Source organism: Carcharodon carcharias, chromosome 12 (assembly GCF_017639515.1).
Source record: "Carcharodon carcharias isolate sCarCar2 chromosome 12, sCarCar2.pri, whole genome shotgun sequence".
Lineage (NCBI taxonomy): Eukaryota > Metazoa > Chordata > Chondrichthyes > Lamniformes > Lamnidae > Carcharodon > Carcharodon carcharias.
Genome location: NC_054478.1, coordinates 13802157 through 13825022, shown reverse-complemented (window position 1 = coordinate 13825022; position 22866 = coordinate 13802157). Strand labels below are relative to the sequence as shown.

General features: G+C 43.7%; 1 protein-coding gene across 1 annotated transcript in view; it reads right to left on the bottom strand.

The window, feature by feature from the left end:
* Window positions 1–22866, bottom strand: part of LOC121285069 (desmin-like) — a 150888-nt gene that overhangs the window by 5254 nt on the left and 122768 nt on the right. The window contains exons 7-8 of the mRNA XM_041201193.1: window positions 14591–14625; window positions 11793–11860 (exon numbers count right to left, since the gene is read on the bottom strand). Coding sequence (XP_041057127.1) covers window positions 11793–11860; window positions 14591–14625 — 103 coding nt within the window. The remainder of the gene's footprint in view (window positions 1–11792; window positions 11861–14590; window positions 14626–22866) is intronic.

The window sequence follows — 22866 nt, the reverse complement described above, 5'->3', positions numbered from 1 at the left end:
CGACTACAGCTCCTCACACCCCGCTTCCTGTAAGGACTCCATCCCATTCTCTCAGTTCCTTTGCCTCCGTCGCATCTGTTCTGATGATGCTACCTTCAAAACCAGTTCCTCTGACATGTCCTCCTTCTTCCTTAATTGAGGTTTTCCACCCATGGTGGTTGACAGGGCCCTCAACCGTGTCCAACCCATCTCCTGCGCATCCGCCCTCATGCCTTCTCCTCCCTCCCAGAAACATGATAGGGTCCCCCTTGTCCTCATTATCACCCCACCAGCCTCTGCATTCAAAGGATCATCCTCCACCATTTCCGCCAACTCCAGCATGATGCCACCACCAAACACAGCTTCCCTTCACCCCCCCGGCGGCATTCCATAGGGATTATTCCCTCCGTGACATCCTGGTCCACTCCTCCAACACCCCCTACTCCTCAACCCCCTCCTACGGCACCTCCCCCTGCGAATGCAAGATATGCAACACCTGCCCCTTCACTTCCTCTCTCCTCACCGTCCAAGGGCCCAAACTCTCCTTTCAAGTGAAGCAGCATTTCACTTGCATTTCCCCCAACTTAGTCTACTGCATTCGTTGCTCCCAATGCGGTTTCCTCTACATTGGAGAGACCAAACGCAGACTGGGTGACCACTTTGCAGAACACCTTCGGTCTGTCTGCAAGAATGACCCAGACCTCCCTGTCGCTTGCCATTTTAACACTCCACCCTGCTCTCTTGCCCACATGTCTGTCCTTGGCTTGCTGCATTGTTCCAGTGAAGCTCAAAGCAAACTGGAGGAACAGCACCTCATCTTCCAACTAGGCACTTTACAGCCTTCTGGACTGAATATTGAGTTCAACAACTTCAGATCATGAACTCTCTCCTCCATCCCCACCCTCTTCCTGTTTCTTCCCCCTCCTTTTTGTTTTTTCCAATAATTTATATAGATTTTTCTTTTCCCACCTATTTCCATTATTTTTAATGTATTCCACCGATCATTTATGTATACATTTTATGCCCTTTTATTCTTATTTCACCCCACCCCCACTAGAGCTATCTATACCTTGCTTGTCCTGCTATCCATTCTTAATTAGCACATTCTTTTAGATAATATCACCACCTTCAATACCTCTTTGTTCTTTTGTCTGTGACAGCTTTTGGTTATCTCCTCCTAACAATGCTTGCTTGTCCCAACAACCACCACCACCACCTCCCCCCCCAAACCAGCTTATATTTCACCCCTCTCCTATTTTTACTTAGTTCTGTTGAAGGGTCATGAGGACTCGAAACGTCAACTGTGCTCTTCTCCGCTGATGCTGCCAGACCTGCTCAGTTTTTCCAGGTATTTTTTATTTTTTGTTTTGGATTTCCATTATCTGCAGTTTTTTATTTTTACTCATTCCTGAGTACTGATGCCAGTGCCGCATGGATTAGGTAACAATTCAGAGATTATTATATTTGATGTTCTGCATTTTAATTTGGACCCTAACTCCTCAAACTTTCTCAGCAGAACATCGTTCCTATTTCTACCAATGTTGTTGGTTCCTATGTAGATCACTGCAACTGGTTCCTCCCCCTCCAAGTTTATCTCCAGCTGCAAGATGTCCTTAATCCATCAGGTAGGTAACAAAGGACACAAGAAAGAGGAGCAGGAGTAGACCACCATGGCCCTTTGAGCCTGCTCTGCCATTGAATACGATCATGGCTGATCTTGGGCTTCAACTCCACTTCCCTGCCCACTCGCCATATCTCGAATCCTGGAAACAATCTCTCAGCCTCTAGCCTGTCAAGCCCCTTTAGAATCTTGTACGTTTCAATGAAATCACCTCTCAATCTTCCAAACTCCAGAGAAAATAGCTCCAATTTGCTCAGCCTCCCATCATATGATAAACCCCTCATCCCAAGGACCTTTGCTGTATCCAATGCAAGTATATCCTTTCTTAAATGTGGAGATCAAAACTGTACAAAGTATTCCAAATGTGGTCTCACCAAACCCAGTACAACTCTAGCAAGACTTCTTTATTCCTGTACACTAATCCTCTTGCAATAAAGGCCTACATGCCATTTGCCTTCCTAGTTGCTTACCGTACCTGTATGTTAACTTTTTGCGTTCCCTGTGTGGGCACTCCCAAGTCTCTTGAACATCCACACTCACAAGTTTCTCACCTTTTAAAAAATATTCTGCTTTTCTGTTGTTTTGACAAAAGTGAATAAATTCACACTTCCCTACATTATAGTCCATCTGCCATTTTGTTGTCCACTCACTTAACCTCTATATGTTGTGTCCTCTCCACAGCTTACCTTTCCACCTATCATCAGCAATATTAGATACATTACTCTCTGTCTCTTCATAGAAGGTTTACAGCACAGAAAGAGGCCACTTGGTCCATTGTGACTGTGTGGCTGAAGAACGAGCCACCCAGCCTAATCCCACTTTCTAGCATTTGGTCCATAGCCCTGCAGGTTACAGCACTTGAGGTGCATATCCAAACACCTTTTAAATGAGTTGAGGGTTTCTGCCTCTACTACTCTTTCAGGCAGTGAGTTCCAGATCCCCACAACCCTCTGGGTCAAAACATTTTTCCTCATCGCCCCTCTAATCTTTCTACCAATCACTTTAAATCTATGCCCCCTAGTCACTGACCTCTCTGCTATGGTATATAGGCCTTTACTATCCACTCTATCCAGGCCCCTCACAATTTTGTTCATCTCAAACAAATCTTCCTTCATCCTCCTCTGTTCCAAGCAGAACAACTCCAGCCTGTCCAATCGTTCCTCATAGCTTTAATTTTCCAGTCCTGGCAACATCCATGTAAATCTACTCTCTAATGCAATTTCAGCCTTTCTGTAATGAGGTGGCAAGAACTGTGTAAGTTGTCACCTAATTAATATTTTATATAGTTCCAGCATAAACTCCCTGCTCTTATATTCTATGCCTCAGCTAATAAAAGAAAGGGATTCCATATGCCTCCATAACCACTTTATCAATTAACCCTGCTACCTTCAGGGATCTGTGGACATTCATTCCAAGGCCCCTCACTTGCTCTACACCTCTCAATATACTTCAATTTAATGTGCAATCCTTTCCCTTGTTTGACTTTCTCAAATACATTACCTCACACTTCTCTGTGTTGAATACCATGCCGCTTTTCTGCCCAGCTGACCAGTCCATTGATATCTTCCTACAGTCTACAGCTTCCCTCCTTGCTTTCAGCTGCGTGGCTAACTTTTTGTGTTGTCTGCAAACTTCTTATGATTCCCCTTACATTTACATCCGTTATATTCCATCTGCCAAATTTTTGCCCACTCACTTAACCTGTCTGTATCCCTTTGCAGACTCTCTACCTCTTGACAACTTAATTTCCTACCTATCTTGGCATCATCAGCAAATTTAGCTATATATTCAGTCCCTTCATCCATGTCATTGATATAGGGCTGGGTTTTCTGGCTCTGCCTATGGTGGGCATCAAGGCAAATGGGGTAGAAAATATCGCGAGGTCAGAAAAATGAGTTTACCGCTGTTGTAAAAGCAGTCCAGGATTGTCCGCTCCAGATGTCAATAGCGGGCCGTGTTTCCTGGCATGGCATGACAGGAATGTCATTTTAATACATTTGCCTCTCATTGTAATGGTTGCTTGCTGGAATTGTACCCCCCACACTGGATCAAGAAGGCATGTCGGCATCAACTTGTTTTACAACGGTATAGAAGTGACGTGCATCTGGCAACCTGCACTTCGCTCATCACAAGGTCTTCAAGGTCTGTTCCCCTACCTTGCATTGCAAAGTGTTCACGGCAACTCAGACTCAGTACCAGGCTTCGTAAGCAGCACCACATCGTTTTCAGGCGGGTGTCAGAGGTAAATCTCTACCTACCAGACCAGTGTGCTGGGGGTTAAGGCCTCCACCGTGGAAGGTGGGTACTAGCCTGATGCAAGGGAAGGGCTGCAGGGTAAGGCCTCCACTGGGGGGTATGAGTGGTCAAGGTTGCACACAGACACATGACTGGGGTGGGGGCATGGTGATGGGGAAGCATCTTTAGTGCCAGGATAGGGAGAGAGATAGTTACAGAATGACATATGTGACTTTGGGCCAGAACGAGAGGATTGCTGAGTGAAGAAGTGCTTGAATGTTGAGTCTGCAAAGACTGTCCTTGCCCTGGTCCAGGCAGGAGGAGGGCATGTCAGTCCAATCTCAGTCATGCCCAGGATGTTGTGCACAGGACAGTTTGGGGGGGGGGGGTGGTGGTGGTGGTTCCTGGCATCATACTGAGCCGCAGATGCAACACTCAGTTGGGGGCGGCATCTGCAGCCTTTATATGGGCTAAAGGTATTGTGGGGGCATTTGAGGTTGTTGGAAGTGGGGGTTGGGGTGTATGTCAGACAAGTGTCCTCAAGATGGGGAGGGGTGAGGTCTACATGGGGCATAGGCACATCTACCTCACCATGTTCTTGGGGTAACAAAGGGTATATCCACCACAATCACAACGGGATCAAGGAATACAGCGGGAGCATTGAGATATTCTTGGAGGGAGAGAAACCTGAACATTAGGCTCCTGCTGGACGATGGGAGGGATATTTCCACACTCACAAGGGTGAGTCCAAGCTGGTCAGATTGTGAGACCTCAGCACCACCACCTTCCGACTTGTAGCGATGGCTCAGTACAACATTAAAATGGGGAGATACTTGGCTGGTGAGGGCTCTGAGAGCCCACTGGATGGCAGATGCAGGCACAGGGGGGCCAATTAAAGGGGCACCCACCTGAACACTGCATTCCCAAATGAGAAGAAATGCACAGCTGAGACATGTTAGGAGCCATTCAATGACTGTGCAGGGAATCAGGAAAGTGAAGCTATGATGTGCATTCATGCAAGGCTAATCCCGCAAAGTGGCACTAATCAATCTTCAGAAATTCCCCAGAGCGATAATGAACTCCAGAGCAATTGGGCAACTGGAGAAGCTTTAGATATGTGTTACCATCATGGTGCTAGCAGCTTCACAGAAGAGAAGCCTCCAGCCCTCCTCAAATAATCTCAGTTCCTGACTAAATATTTTCCCTCATGTGTATTCCAAAGAGTGTGGTATTAGAGTGCAGTGAATGAAGATCCAAGCACCTGGGCTGAGAGCAGCACATCCAAGCACCTGGCCAAAGTAATCTCATAGCAGTTGGTCATGTAAAGTTGGTGGGGAGGGGGGTGGGGGTGGGGGGAAGGCACACCTTGAAACAAACCCTGTGCTGGCCTGGATTTTTGGGGTGATTAGTTTCTGGAATTAAGCCCTTGAACCCACATTCACTGCCGAGTCATTGACAGAAATAGGACCTTTGCAGGCTGATGCTGACTCACGTCTGTTTCTCCTTGATGGAGAGGAGACCATTAGGGAGATGGCTTTATTGCTGCCTGCATAATCACAAACAGGCAGGAGAGTAGACGACAACTGCGATGGAGGAGCCAGGCTCACCGAAGGGAGGAGCCAAACCCTCAAGACCAAGAGGTAGCAGGGCCCACTTCGGACGCAGAGCATGAGGCTCATAGAGACGTTGTGCTTGGGGGGGCTAGAAAGACCAAGGGTGTACAGAATTTGCATGTCTTATCTGCAGATGAGTGAGAGACAGTGTTGCTGATGCCTCCGCATGTGACTCAAATTTGCCACATACTCCAGGAACTGGCATCACAGGGACTGGAGGCCATCCATTGTCACTGGCTGTGAAAGAAACCGCTGCACTGAACTTATATGCAAGTGGCTCCTTCCAAGGCTCTAATGGTGATCTCTGAAGCATCCACTCACAAATGCATACATGAGGTGACAGATGCTCTTTTTGCCAAGGCCCGCAATTACATCCACGTCGACAGAGATCAAGCAAGCAGGGTGCCAAAGCAGTGGGCTTTGCAGTGATTTCCGGATTCCCACAGGTGCAGGGTGCCATCGACTGCACTCATGTGACTATTAAAGCTCCTTGGCACAGGCACTCCAACATACAAACAGAAAATGCTTCCATTCGATCAATGTACAGCTGGTCTGAGAACATAGGAAACTTATCATGCAGGTTTGTGCCAGATACCCAGGAAGTGTCCACGACTCATACATCTTGAATAGATCGCAGATCCTGGAAATTTGGGGGACTACACAGGACCTAGGGTTGGCTCCTCAGTGACAAGGGTATCCACAAAGGACGTGGCTGATGACACCCATGCAGCAGCCACAGAATCCTGCAGCGAGAAGGTACGATGCTCATGCCGCTACTCAAGCATTGGCGGAGCAGACCATAGGCATCTTACAGATGCGATTCCGATGCCTGGACAGACCTGGCGAAGCACTCCAGTACGGTCCCCAGAGCGTCTCATGGATTATTGTGGCTTGCTGTGCGCTGCACAACCTGGAACTGCAAAGAGGGAAGGACTTGCCAGATGCTGACATGGAGAAGCTGCAAGTCTCCTCTGATGAGGAAGCATCGAAGGAGGTGAGGGCATTGAGTTCGCAGAAGTCGAGGCTGCAGGGAAAGAGGCCATAGCATGGGCCAGATGAGGCAGACATGCGTGTGGGGGCCTTATAGCCACCAGATTCCACAAGGGGGATGGCGAGTTGCAGTGAGTACCCCCTTGGACAAGTGCCCTCCATCATGGGCCAACATTAACACCAGTGTTGCTATTCCTCTCATTTCAACTATGCACTTTAATATTAGAGTGAACAACTACACATCAGGGTCACATTGTCCTGTTCGTTTGAAAGATGATGAAGCCTTGGGAGCATGTGTCCTTACTTAGATGAGGTGCTAACTGGAGGAGGGAGTCCCGGCATCAGACATCAGAAGGTATTGTCTCTTCAAGTGTTTCTCCAGCATTCCAGTAGCAATGGCAACCTAAAAGAATCAGGAGCTGTTCCACTATCCTCAGTGGCTCATAGTTGTCTGCCTTCAATGTAACAAACCTCCTCAAGGAGATCCATCTTCAGCAACAAGGCAACGGATTCTGTGTAACCTCGATGGTGAAACTATTATGTAATCTTGGGCCAAGGCAGCCGAGGACGTTCTACAGGTGTGCATCTAATCAGAGATGGCTCATTTCTGTGTCACCTTCTTCTCTATCACATTAACATCCGGCACTCTCAGTTAGGAATGCTGGCCTGCTTTTATCCTCACCTTACTACACATGGACCGCCTGAAGATGACAACGTTCAACCACTTGCATGCAAGACATTAAAATGCCTCCTCTTTAAGACACACTTTGTACCTTCATTGCCAGTCCTGGCCCTTGCGAACTTCAAAATTCTCAGAGGCCATGAGGCCCTCAAGATGACAAGTCATTGCTAGTAAGGAGCAGACTTCAGTACATCCTCGCTCCTATCCCATCGCTCCCTTCAGCATTGTCTAAAGCTAAGATGTGCAGTTCCAGAGCATGCTCAAAGGCTCTGTAGACTGCCAAAAGTCATCATTTGCAATTAGCAGCACACGTCTCAATGATGCTAAGGTGATGGGATGCACAGCGCTGCATCCAACATTGTGACAAGAGCCATGAGGCCACAATACAGACAATTACAGTTTGAGAAGTGATCAAGGTTGTAGATTTGAGTGCCAGGGCAATAAAGTGGCTCAGAAGGGCAGAGCTTCAGCATCTTGAGGTGGCAAGGTGCTCTCACTTATTGCTGACTATTCAGTTGTACACTTGGAAAGTCGGAAACGTGGTTGGCAGACAGGAGCTCTGAATAGCAATATCTGCGCTAAGTGAGGGGGTGCACCATGGTATCACACCCAATTGACAGCAACACAGCTCATCATGAAAAGGAGGTATATACACAAGAGGAAATGTGAAATGTTTACATTTGTGAATATTATTATTACATGTGGTGAACACTCGTGCCACTGTTGTGCTCCTAAATTTTTTTTTTACTTTCCTAACGCTACGTCTGGGTGCATCCCTGACATTGACAGCAGAGGTGGAGACAGCCTGCTACGCCCTGTTTCTGTGATGACTTTTGCAGGCATCTCTGGAGGGCTGAGACCTGGAGGTCCCCGGCTTGCTTTGAGTGTCCTGCTGTGGGGTAGGTGAACCTTTCTCGGCTTGTGGAGCTGGAGGTGATGGGGTCACAGAAAGCGGGGTTTGAGAACGGATGGGCATTCCTGGAGTCACCTGGGTGGATAGCTCTGGTGTGTCCATCTGCTGATTTCCACACCTGCCAACGCATTTAGTGTACTAACAGGAAAATCCCACCCACAGCTTGAAAAAAGTTGAGGACCCAGCACTGAACCCTGTGGCATAGCCACAGCTTACAAGTTCCAGCTTACCAATCTGAAATAGCCCCATTTATCCTGCTTTCTGCTTCTTGTTAGCTAACCAATGCTTTATCTATGCTAATATATATTACCCCCTACACCATGTGCTCTTAGTTTGTGTAGTAACTTTTGATGTGGCACCTTATCAAAAGTGTACCTTATCAAAATTGGAAATCCAAGTATACCACACCTACCAGTTCCCCTTTATCCGCCTTAAATGTTGCTTTGTCAAAAACTCTGATGCATTAGTTAAACATGATTTCCCTTTCACAAAGCCATGTTGGCTCTGCAGGGTCGTATTGTGATTTTTTAAGTATCCTGCTATAACCTCCTTAATAATGGATTCCAGCACATTCCCTGTGACAGATGTTAGGCTAACTGACCTCTAGCACTTCCTTAATAGGTTCCAGCATTTTCCCAACAACTGATGTCCGGCTAACTGGCCTGTAGTTCTGTTTTCTCTCTCCCTCCTTTCCTGAAAATTTCCTGTCAACTTGCACATTTTAGTGCCTTAAATTTCTCCAAATCTTTTTCTCTGTTGATATTAATTTCCCTAATTTTCTCACTCTTCTTAGCCCCTAGGTTACCATCTATTTCTGCTATGTGCTTGTGTCTTCTACTGTGAAGACAGACACAAAATATTTGTTCAATGCCCCTGCCATTTTCTCATTCCCAATGATAATTTCTCCTGTCTCTGATTCTAAAGGACCAACATTAACTTTAGCTACTCTCTTCCTTTTTATATACTTATAAAAGCTCTTACAATCTGTTTTTATATTACTGACAGGTTTACTCTCATATTCTGTTTTTTCCCTTATATCAACTTTTTGGTTTCCCTTTGCTGGTTTCTAAATCACTCCCAATCCTCAGACTTGTTACTGTTTTTTGCAACATTGTAAGCCTTTTATTTTAATCTAATAGTTAACTTCCTGAATGAGCCATGGATGGGTCTTTCTTGCTGAGATTTTATTTTTCAATGGAATGTATTTTTGCTGGATATTTTGAATTGTTTCTTTAAATATTTCCTGCTGTTCAATTACATCCATACCTTTTAGCCAACTTACCCTAGTTTACCTTAGCCAGTTAATGCTGGCTCATCCAGCGAAGTCCACATCCCATAAATGACTGAAAAAGACCTCCAAAGCTGAAGGGTTGGGGAAAATATGCCACCGTTTATAAAGGGGGAAATCATAAATCAAAAATGCCTTTCTGTTTACGGATGGTAGTGAGAGGAGAAATCAGGGCTATTAAAATTAATCCCTGTCCTGTCCATAACAATCCATGTACTTCTGGGGTAGAGAATTCCAAAGACTTACAATCCTATGATTAAAAAACTTCTCATCTTAGCCCAAAATGACTCACTCTTTATCCTGGGACCAATGTTCCCTTTAAGCTATATGGCTGAGCCCAAAATTTCCAGCGCAGGCTGCACAAAAGGCAGCTCCTTTAGCTTACCATGAGTGTGTAGCTGCACAAAAAAAATTAAAGGGTATGTTGCCTGGCACAATGATTCCTCGCCCTAGACGCCCTAGTCAGGGAAAGCAGCATTTCAGCATCTACTTTGTCAAACTCTCAAAGAATTTTAAATGTTTCAGTGAGACCACCCCTCATATTCTGCGAAATGAGCACATTCTGCTCTATATCTCATAGGACAACCTTTTCATCCCCAGAATCAATCTAGTAACTGTTCTTTACACCCTCTCTAAGGCTAGTATATTGTGCCTTCGGTAACGAGGCAAAAAACAGTATACAGTACTCTAAGTGTGGTCTTACTGAAGCCTTATGTTATTGCAGCAAGGCTTCCTTATTCTTACACTGTGACTCCTTCCAATAAAAGCTAACATACCATTTTCCTTCCTATTTTCTTACTGTACCTGCATGTTAACTTCCTGTGATTCATGTACAAGGACACCTAAATCCCCCTGAATACCAACATTAACTAGTCCCACAGTTTAAAAAAATCTGCGTTTCCATTTTTCCCACCAAACTGGATAATTTTATGCTTCCCCACATCATACTCCATCTACCACCTGCTTCCCCAATCATTTAACTTGTCTTTATTCATTTGCTGTCACTTTGTGCCCTCCTCACAGCTTACTTTCGACCCCATTTTCTATCGTCAACAAACTTGGAAATGTTACACTTGGTACCCTCAACTAAATCAAAGGATGGGACTTGCCACTGACCTCAAAAAAGTTGCCCACAGAGATTTAGCAGGCTCCAGAGTATTGAGTTTTTTCTATTCCGGCAATACTTGGAATTTAGTATCTATAGTGTCTTGCAACAGTACAGACAGCAGGCAAGCTAATCAGCCAATTAAAATGAAGAAATCTCATGGACAGAAAAGCAAGAAGTAAAAGGTTTGTGATTAAAGATCACTTTTTAATCATTGTACATAAATATGAACTAAAGATTGGGACATACACATGGGATTAAAATAGAAGATGAAATATCATAAATAAACATAAAAAATATTATTTTTAAAAATCTGGGATGTTTAAACACTATTTTGAGTGTCCATGCATATAACATTAATTTTCATGGCTAGAGAGGTGTTCATCAATAATTATGACTTAGTATGATATTAGAAACTCAGTTACACCTCATCCAACAAGACTTAATATTTACAATGTTTTTTTACAGCAAGAATAGTGCATAAAAAGTTGAAGTTCTGACTGGATAGGTTGGGATTATTTTCCTTAGAACAAAGAAGGCTGAGAGGTGACTTGATTGAGGTGTACAAAATTATGAAGGGAATAGATAGAGTGGACAGGATAAAATTGTTTCCCTTGATGGAGAATTCTAGAACCAGGGGACATAGATTCAAGATAAGTGGCAGAAGGTGTAGGGGGGACATGAAGAAGAACTTTTTTTACACAGAAGGTAGTGGGTGTCTGGAATTCGCTGTCCAAGTTGATGATAGAGGCAGAAACTCTAAACTTTTTTTAAAAGTACCTGGATCTGCACCTAAAGCTGCAGTGCTATGGGTCAGGTGCAGGAAGGTGGGATTAGAAAGGGCACCTGGGTGTCCTCGGGCTGGCATGCAGAAGTTGGGCCGAATGGCCTCCTTCTGTGCTGTAACTTTTCTATGGTTCTCCCCTCACACCAGAAAACAACCTTTAGAACTTCTTGCTGTGGCTGAAATCTATCCCCTGACTATACTGTCCCCTATCACTACTGCAATCCTTTTCACTCTCAGCAATTGAATGGTATACTGCACCATGGTTAGTTTGCTTATCAGCCCTGTAGTCCTTGTTCTCATTCACACAGATAACAAGTATCTTGTATCCGTTGGTCAAAGTCAAGGGATGAGGCATCTCCATCACTACATGCTGATCCCCATACCTGACTGACCTGCAGTCACACCCTCCGGTCCTGACCACTGACCAATTCTAAACTTCTACTTCGCTAAGATGTGACTGCATCCTGGAACTAAGTGTCCAAGTAACTCTCCACTTCACTGATGTCCTGCAATGTCTGCAGCTTGGAATGCAGTTCAGCAACTCTGAGTTGAAGTTGCTCTACAATTTAAATTTCTCACCTCAGATTCCTTGTCTTCATCAGATGACGACATTATACATGTCTCAGTCGTGTCTCTAGGTTCAGCTTCTAAAAAGGAACAATTATTCACCACATTATTCATGAAATCAAATTTACTTTTGGTTTTAGAAATGCTTATTTTGTATTTGGATTTAGAATTCAGACAGCAATCTTTAGCATGAATTGCTCCTTCTGGATTTTAAAAGTACCTACCTGGTAGAACAAGTTTGATATTATGTTTGTGATCATTCAGTGTCTTTACTGACACAGCAAGTTCTGGAGTGGAAAATCTGATACTCCACTATCCACTGCGTGAATTGAAAATTCATGATGAAATGATTATTGGCACCTGCTATAGGCCTCCAAGTCAACAGGCTTGTTAAAATGAAGAATACCGTGAACAAATTAAAAAGAACTAGAGGACAAGGTAACATTTGTATAATGGGACCTTTTGATTACCTAACCATTGAGTCGTCTGATGGGAAGGTTACCAAGTCTCAAAGGATGCAAAACAGCAATATTTACTGAGCATGCTAATTGATGTGATTTAGTCTTTAGCAGTGCTTCTGAGACGATGTCTAATCTAGAGCATCTGACCAACAGTGAGGACACTACACCAGACTTCAATTGTCCAGACAAATTACTGCTGCAGATAATTTGTATTGGTTCCAGATTTCAGAAAGGTTCAATTTACAAGAATGAAATTGGTAGAGTGGGAAGTGGTACTAGACCAGAATTATTTATATTCATGAATGGAAACATTTTCTATGTTCCTTGGATCAACAGGAGGGCACAGGGTGAAGTGAAACCAAATTGATTAGATCGTGAAGTTTATCGGCAAATTAATCTCAAGAGGAAAAGGTATACTGAATATAATAATATATAATGATAGTAACTGTGAATAGGGGAAATATTAAATGTAAAACAGCACTGTGAATTAGTGCATTAATGATGATAAATAGATTTTCATTTAGGCCAGAAGCCAATAAGTAATTGAAAACCACATAAATCCTTTGAGCAGGATAGGACAGTTTTAAGACACAATATGCCTGAGGTGTTCAGTGGATATTTTGCATTTGCTTCACAAATGAAGATATTGCTATGGTGTCAGTAGTGTCACACAGGTGTACCCCTAAAATTGATTCTACAGAGATAAATGCTGAAATGGTCTTGGCTAGGATCAAGACTATCCAGGGCCAGGAACAGGTACCCTAATTTTAACAATCCCTAATCTCTCAACTCCTCATACCAGTGGAAAGCGCCTTAAGCGCCCACCCTAATGGAGAGACTGCAAATTGTGGCTTTGGTTCCCTTCCTACCCAGAAATATTTGAATCCCATATCCATCAGCCCCCTTTATAAAGAGCCTAGGAAAAAAATGGGGGGAGGGCACAGGCCATGATCCTAAAGTGGACCCCATTTCCACTAATCATCAGCCCAGTATGCCTGTTTCTCTTGGGATGCTAACTAACATCCATTAACATCCTCCAGACCAAGGATGTGGTCTGAATGTCTCTATCCTGTCCACATTCCTCCTTCTTCCTGACTTGGGTGGGTGGAAGGTATACTTTCTGCACAGTTTTGCAGAAATTCTTGGCAAGGTCACGACCGGGACTTGCTAGATCACAGGCTGGTCACACTCCTATTGGGAGTTATGGCACATTTGTGACAAAAGTTCATGGATTTTCAGCTCCATGGTCTTGACCTTGGTGTTGAAGCAGTCCATGAGCTCTTCATGCTTACTATTGGAAATTTGGCTGGAAAGGATAGAAAAACTTGTGGAAAGAGCGAGGGAGTGGAGCTGTTTCAATAGCTTTTCAAAGAGCCAGCAAAGGCCAAATGGCCTCTTTTTGTGATACAAGATTCTATGATATGTTTGATGAGGCTGTTTGTTGTACTGAGTTATGGGTCAACTTTATTCTCCAAGAGAAGTAAGGCGGTTTGACTATAGAGGGGGTGGCATGGCAATGCTTGACAGGATTAAATCAGTTGTGTTATTGACCCCCTGTGATCCTTAGACTTTAAGGAGTAAAGGTGGAAGCTAACCAGAGGAATTAGCAGGTTGGAGACAGTAAGTAATTTGGTGAGAATAAGGGAACTAAAGGGAAGACACTGAGCAAGTTAACAGTGGCAGTGCTGTCTTTTAACTGGAAGGCCAGAGGAATGGTAGTTCTAACTCAAGGTAGCTTTGGAAAGTTTTTCTCCAGAGTTGGAAGGCCAAAGTAATGGGGTTGGAAGGAGAGAAATGTGAGTGGTAAGGAAGTAAAGAAAATGCTTAGAGATAGCTTTATTGCTTAAGATGTAGCAGTGGCGAGGCAATAGCATCATTATCATCGTGAAGAGAAGACCTGAAGGTAGTAAGCATTTTAAATTAAATTCTGAGAATAAATTAGAGTAGGGAAAATGCATTAAGTTTGGATTTTAACATACTGGAGAGGAAGAAGAGAGGAAAGTTAAGAGCAAGTATCATAGATTTTACTGATATATCATCTTGAAAGAATCTGAACAAAAGGGACAAAGAACACTTTTTGTGGCAGGGAGTAAAATTTAAACTTACACATGGATTTGTAGGAAATGCTGCAAGGAAGTGACCATGTGGTCAACACCCCTTCTCCTAAATGTCACCACCATCAAACTGTCTTGGTGGGACACTATCCCATGCAAACTTCCCCCACCCCGTAACTTAACAGGCATCCCGGCTAATTCCAGAGATGTGTGTTCAATGCACAAGAGAAGTAAAAAAAGTAACATCATTCACAACATTAGTTTAATATCAAACTGACTTTAAAGTTATACACACCTTTATCAGCTATAGAGGGCTGAGAAGTATAGTCCCTAGAAAGCAATAAAATACAGTCAATTTATTAAATGTGCTAACATGCCAGGTTACTGATTTCTGATTTAGCTTTTCTCATTCTTCAAACTGTTATCCTCCTTATAGGATGGGTAACTCTAGCAACCTATCAAGGAATCACAAAAGCAGTTTTACCTTTAAAAAGATTTTTCCATACTGGACGCATTTCCTTAAGTCACCCTCTCCCGGCCATCTTCATTTGTTGACCACAGGAGGGAGTGTAGCAGATGGGTAAGTAAAATCACGAGAACCGGAGTTTACTTTGTCTTTTTCAAAAAAACTTAGTTCAATAACCTTTACAAAAGTTGCTCAATACATGACAACAATGTTAGAAAAAGAACATTTAAAAAAAAATAAAAACATTCCCCAACATAATTGAGGAAGATTTTTGTGACTGGTCAAGTTCAGCTATGACTCTTCTCGATGATATTACATTCACTGTCCATAGAAGATGCCAGAACTTTACTTCAACTCATTTGCTAACATTTTGAGATTGTGTATTTTGTTGTACACTTGTAGCACCTTTCGGTGTGTGCTATTTTTAGCCAGGCATTATATTCAATGGAAAATTTATCCCAACAATACTTTATAATGTTGGTTACAGGGAATTTCTTTTTGACTGTCACAAGTAGAATTACTCATCTGAATATAAGCATCAGGGATTAGATGAGCAGTTCAGTTAAGTAAGATACTTAGGATGTGAATGACTGGCAAGATTGAACTAAGGCAAAACTAAAGCCATCTCTTCCTGAGGTCCCCAAATTCAAAGGCGCCAGCCTTCAAACATTTCGATTCACACCAAGTGATATCAAGAAACAACAGAAGGCACTGGATACGGCACAGACTATGGGCCTTGACAACATCCTGGTTGGAGTACCAAGACTTGTGCTCCAGAACTAGCTCTTCCGTTAGCCAAGCTGTTCCAGTATAGTTACAACACTGACACCTACCCAACAATGTGGAAAATTTCCCAGTTATGTCTTGCCCACAACGATTCCAATCTGACCAATTACTGCCCCATAAATCTACTCTTAATCATGAGCAAAGTGATGGAAGGTGTTGTTGACAGTGCTATCAAGTGGTACTATTCAGCAATAAATTGCTAACCAATGCTCAGTTTCTAGCAAGGCCACTCAGCTCCAGACCTCATTACAAGCTTGGTCCAAACATAGACAAAAGAGGTGAATACTAGAGGTGAGGTGAGAATTACTGCCCTAGATATCAAGGAAATATTTGATCGAACATGGCATCAAGGAGTTGTAGCAAAATTGAAGTCATAGCAATCAGGGTCAAAACTCTTCACAGGTTGGAGTCATACCTAGCATGAAGGAGAATGGTTTTAGTTGTTGGAGACCAATCATCTCAGTCCCAGGATATCGCTGCAGGAGTTCCTCAGGATAGTGTCCTAGAACCAACCATCTTTAGCAGCTTCATCAATGACCTAACTGCCATCATAAGGTCAGAAGTGGGGATATTTGCTGATGATTGCAAAATATTCAGCACCATTCGCAACTCCTCAGATACTGAAGCAGTCCATGTCCAAATGCAGCAAGAACTGGACAACAATCAGACTTGAAGTTGACAAGTGGTAAGTAACATTCATGCCATTCAAGTGCCAGGCAATGACGATCTCCAATAAGAAAGATTCTAAACATCCCACATGACATTAAATGGCATTACCATTGCTGAAACCCCCCATCAACATCCTGGGAGTTACCAAGGCCAGAAACCCAACTGGACTATACATAAGACCATAAGACCTAGGAGCAGAAATTAGGCTATTCGGTCCATCGAGTCTGCTCCGCCATTCAATCATGGCTGATAAGTTTCTCAACCCCATTCTCCTGCCTTCTCCCCGTAACCTTTGATCCCCTTACCAATCAAGAACTTATCTATCTCCGTCTTAAATACACTCAATGACCTGGCCTCCACAGCCTTCTGTGGCAATGAATTCCATACATTCACCACTCTCTGGCTAAAGAAGTTTCTCCTCATCTCTGTTCTAAAAAGTCTTCCCTTTACTCTGAGGCTGTGCCCTCGGGTCCTGGTCTCTTCTACTAATGGAAACATCTTCCCCATGTCCACTCTATCCAGGCCTTTCAGTATTCTGTAAATTTCAATCAGATCCCCCCCTCATCCTTCTAAACTCCATCGAGTATAGACCCAGAGCCCTCAAACATTCTTCATATGTTAAGCCTTTCATTCCTGGGATCGTTCTCGTGAACCTCCTCTGGACCCTCTCCAGGGCCAACACATCCAGGGCCAGCACATCCTTCCTGAGATACGGGGCTCAAAATTGCTCACAAGATTCTAAATCTGGTCTGACCAGAGCCATATAAAGCCTCAGCAGCACATCCCTGCTTTTATATTCTAGTCCTCTCGAAATAAATGCCAACATTGCATTTGCCTTCCTAACTACCGACTCAACCTGCAAGTTAACCTTAAGAGAATTCTGGACTAGGACTCCCAAATCCCTTTGCACTCCAGATTTCTGAATTCTCTCCCCATTTAGAAAATAGTCTATGCCTCTATTCTTCCTTCCAAAGTGCATGACCTCAGACTTCCCCACGTTGTATTCCATCTGCCACTTTTTGCCCATTCTCCTAACCTATCCAAATCCTTCTGCAGCCTCCCCGCCTCTTCAATACTACCTGTCCCTCCACCTATCTTTGTATCATCTGCAAGCTTAGCCAGGATGCTCTCAGTTCCTTCATCTAGACCATTAATGTATAAAGTAAAAAGTTGTGGTCCCAACACTGACCCCTGTGGAACTCCAATAGTCACCGGCCGCCATCCTGAGAAGGACCCCCTTATCCCCACTCTCTGCCTCCTGCCAGACAGCCAATCTTCTCTCCATGCTAGTACCTTGCCTCTAACACCATGGGCTCTATCTTACTGAGCAGCTTCCTGTGCGCATCTTGTCAAAGGCCTTCTGGAAGTCCAAGTAGATAACATCCCTTGGCTCTCTGTCTAATCTACTCGTTACCTCCTCAAAGAATTCTAACAGATTTGTCAGGCATGACCTCCGTTTGATGAAACCATGCTGACATGGCTCGATTTTCCATGCACTTCTAAGTATTCTGAAATCTCATCCTAAATAATGGACTCTAAAATCTTACCAACGACCGAGGTCAGGCTAATCGGCCTGTAATTTCCCGTCTTTTGCCTCAATCTCTTAAACGGGTGGGTTACATTAGCGATTTTCCAGTCCTCTGGGACCCTCCCTGACTCCAGTGATTCCTCAAAGATCGCCACTAACACCTCCACTATCTCTTCAGCTATCTCCTTCAGAACTCTGGGGTGTAATCCATCTGGTCCAGGTGATTTATCCACCTTCAGACCTTTCTGTTTTCCTAGCACCTTCTCCTTGGTAATGGCCACCATACTCACCTCAAGTGTCAAGGTGAGTCACCCCAACTCTCTTGAACTTTGGGGATGTTACTCATGTCTTCCACCGTGAAGACTGACACAAAGTACCTATTCAGTTCCTCCGCCATTTCTTTGTTCCCCACTACTACTTCTCCAGCATCATTTTCCAGCGGCCCAATGTCCACTTTTGCCTCACTCTTACCCTTTATATATCTAAAAAAAACTCTTGCAATCTTCTTTTATATTACTGGCTAGTTTACCCTCATATTTAATCTTCTCCCTCATTTCTTTTTTAGTTGTCCTCTGTTGGTCTTTGTAGGCTTCCCAATCCCCTGGTTTCCCACTGTTCTTCACTGCACTGTATGCATTCTCTTTAGCTTTAATGCTGTCCCTGACTTCCCTTGTCAGCCATGGTTGCCTTGTCCTCCCTTTAGTATGCTTCTTCTTCCTAGGGATGAATTTTTGCTGTCTCTCCCAAATTACTCCCAGAAACTCCTGCCATTGCTGTTCTACTGTCTTTCCTGCTAGGCTCATCTCCCAGTCAATTATGGCCAGCTCCTCCCTCATGTCTCTGTAGTTGCCTTTATTCAACTGTAGTACCGTTACATCTGATCCCAGCTTTTTCCTCTCAAATTGCAGGGTAAATTCTATCATATTATTGTCACTTCCTCCTAAGGGTTTCTTCACCTTAAGTTCCCTTATCAAATCTGCCTCATTACACATCACTAAATCTAGAATTGCTTGTTCCCTAGAGGGCTCCACCACAAGCTGCTCCAAAAAGCCATCTCGTAGACATTCCACAAATTCCTTTTCCTGGGATCCACTGCCAACCTGATTTTCCCAGTCTACCTGCATATTGAAATCCCACATGATCAATGTAACCTTGCCTTTCTTACATGCCTTTTCTATCTCCTGGTGTATCTTGTGCCCCACACCCTGACTACTGTTTGGAGGCCTGTACATAACTCCCATTATGGTTTTTTTACCTTTGCGGTTCCTCAACTCTACCCACACAGATTCTACATCATCTGACCCTACATCATTTCTTGCTATCGATTTAATTTCATTTCTTACTAACAAAGCAACCCCACCCCCTCTGCCAACCTGCCTATCTTTTCGATTGGATGTATATCCTTGGATATTTAGCTCATAGTCCTGATCCCCTTGCAGCCATGTCTCCATGATGCCCACCACATCATACCTGCCAATTTCAATCTGCACCACAAGCTCAGTTACCTTATTTCGTATACTGCGTGCATTCAGATACAACACCTTCAGTCCTGTATTTCCCGTCCCCTTTCTCATTGTCGTCCCTTTATCTGATGTGCTTGAAGTTAGATTCCTAGCCCTTTCCAAACACTCTGTCCTATTTAGTGTTCTGGAGACTTTAATAGCCTCTCCTGGGCTCTCCTTTCTTTTCAGTTTTTTCATAATTTTCCATGAAGTTCAATCCACCCCCCACACTAATCTGCTGCTTTGTTTCCCATTAGTTATACTTATTGGAGTTTTATCCTTCCCTTCTCCCCCATTTTCTAGTTTAAAGTCCCGTTGACCACCCTATTTACCCTTTTCGCTAGAACATTGGTCCCAGATTGGTTCAGGTGGAGACCGTCCCAATGGTACAGATCTCTCCTGTTCCAATACTGATGCCAGTGCCCCACGAAATGAAACCTCTTTTTCCCGCACCACTCCTTTAGCCACGTGTTTACTTCCCTTACTCTTGCGTCCCTATGCCAATTTGCACGTGGCTCGGGTAGTAATCCAGAGATTATAACCCTTGAGGACCTGTTCTTTAATTTAGTTCCTAATAATCCCCAAACATGTCCTCTTTCTTAGTCTTACCTATGCTATTTGTCCTGACGTGGACCACAGCAACTGGATCCTCCCCCTCCTTCTCCAATATTCTTTCAAGCCGGTCAGAGATGTCCCTCACCCTGGCACCGGGCAGGCAACATACCATGCAGGACTCTTGACCCTGCTTACAAAGGATGCTATCAATTCCCCTAATTATAGAATCCCCTACAACTACCACTTATACACATAAAACTTACCTCCTGACTCCCCACGGATTGTCCATTATCTACAAGGCACAAGTCAGGATTGTGATGGAATACTCTCCAATTACCTGAATGAGTGTAACTCCAACAACATTCTAAAATCTCGGCACCATCAAGAGCAGCCCACTTGACTTGCACCCCTTCCACTACTTTAAACATTCACTCCCTCCACCGCTGGTGCACAGAGTGTACCATCTATAATATGCACTGCAGTAATTCACCTATACTCCTTTGACATTACCTTCCAAACCTGCGACCTCTACCATCTAAAAGGACAAGGGCAGCAGACTTATGGGAACACCACCATCTTCAAGTTCCCCTCCAAGTCACACACCATCCTGACTTGGAACTATATTGCTGTTCCTTCACTGTCACTGGGTCAAAATTCATGATCTCCCTCCATAACAGCACTGTAGACATCCCAACACTGGACTGCAGCACTTCAAGAAGGCAGTTCACCACAACTTTCTCTAGGCAATTAGGGATGGGTAATAAAGGCTGGTCTTGCAATGACGCTCACATCCCAAGAACAAAAAAGAACAGTTATAAAGCAAAGGCAGGGAACTATACTGTAACTTCTCTAGTCTGGAAATCTACTGTTTGGAAACACCAGGAACGCTAATAGAGTGTTATCATTTATTGCGAGGGGAATTGAATACAAAAGTAGGGAAGCTATGCTTTAGTTATACAGGGCACTGGTGGGACCACATCTGGGGTACTGTGTACAGCACTGGTCTTCTTCCTTAAGGAAAGATGTAAATGTGTTAGAAGCAGTTCAGAGGTTTACTGAGCTCGTATCAGGAATGGGTGGGTTGTCTTATGAGGAAAGGTTGGACAGTTTAGGCTTGTATCCATTGGAGTTTAGAGGAGGTGACTTGATCGAAACAAAGGTCTTGAGGGGTTTTGACAGAGTAGATGTAAAGAGGATGTTTTCTCTTGTGGGAGAATCTATATAACTAGGGATCATGGTTAAAAATAAGGGGTCACTCATTTAAGACAATTTTTTTCTCTGAGCGTTGTGAGTCTTTGCAACTCTCTTTCTCAAAGGGCATTGGAAGCAGTCTTAGAATATGTTTAAGGCAGAGCTAGATAGATTCTTGATTAATAATGGGGTGAAAGGTTATCAGGGTTAGACGGGAGTTTACAATCAGATTACTAGTGATCTTATTGAAAGGTGGAGCAGGTTTGAAGGGCCAAGTGGCTTACTCCTGCTCCTAGTTAATATGTAACATCATTCTATAATCCAGAAAATTCCAAAATCCAGAAATGATTTGATCCAAAGCATTCTGGACTGGAGAGGTTACAGTTTATCTCATAAGTTGATTAGAACGCTGAGCTATAGAGACCTGGATTTGAATATAGCTCAGAATGAATGAATATAAATCTCTGTTGATCAGCTCTAAGGTCTTTCATCTAATGAATGTGATCCAGCAATACTTACTTCCAATTGTATGCAAACTGGGAATATACAACAGCCCATAATTTGAAACTAGCAAGCAATGCTACACCAAAGAGCTAATGTGGGAAATGCAAAATTCTACTGGTGCAATGTAGAGTATTGTTTCACTAATTAATGGGATAACTCAGACAGACCTAACCCCCATTTTATCATGGGTGGGAAACAGTAAGACTTTGAAGGATTTAAAGGCTTGCAGCAGCTTAAAGGTACAGACAATGTCAAAAATGATGAAACTTAGGGCAGGAAATTTTTTTTAATCATTCATGGGATGTGGGTTTTGCTGGCTGGATTAGCATTTATTGCCTATCCTGGTTGCCCTTGAGAAGGTGGTGGTGAGCTGCCTTCTTGAACTGCTGCAGTCCATGTGGTGTAGGTACACCCACAGTCCTGTTAGGGAGGGAGTTCCAGAATTTTGACCCAGCGACAGTGAAGGAACGGCGATATATTTCCAAGTCAGGATGGTGAGAGACTTGGAAGGGAACTTCCAGGTGACAGTGTTCCCATCTATCTACTGCCCTTCTCCTTCTAGATGGTAGCCGTCATGGATTTGGAAAGTGCTGTCTAAGGAGCCCTGGGGAATTCCTGCAGTGCACCTTATAGACGGTATACACTGCTGCTACTGTGCGTCGGTGGTAGAGGGAGTGAACATTTGTGGACGTGGTGCCAATCAAGTGGGCTGCTTTGCCCTAGTCGGTGTCAAGCTTCTTCAGTGTGTGGGAGCTGCAATCGTCCAGGCAAGTGGGGAGTATTTTCCACTCTGGCATAATTCTGAGCTAGGATACCAGAAGTCTTTGAAGGAAGCATTGATCTAGTGACCACACATGGGAATTTATAGCAGAAAGAAAGGTACTTCATCACCAATGACAGAAAAGTGAAACAGGAGACACTGCCTTCCATCAGGCTTATATAAATAAAGACAGGGAAGTGAAAAGGAGTCCTCAAAAAGGCGTGAGAATGGATCAACGATCATGCACAATAATCCCACAATAACATGAGATCACTGTTCCAAATTAGAAATAAGATTTCAGGCAGTATTAAAGAAAGGGTGGAAATGATTACAGTGAGATACGGTACACTTATCTCGAAAGCTGAAGACAAGTCATCATGGTGGGCAGAAAACTTCGAGGAGTCCTCAACAGGTCTACTCCAACCAAATCAGCCCAAGCTGATCAGCCTCCAACTGAGCTTCCCTTAAGCGTAGAGAAGTTCATTGATAATTAGATGAGAAAGGCAACTGCTACACCAAGAGCAAAAAAATCTCCTGGTATAGATGATATTACTGCAGAACTGCTCAAGGCAGGCGGAGAAACAACTGTACAGTGACAGTGTCAACTTTC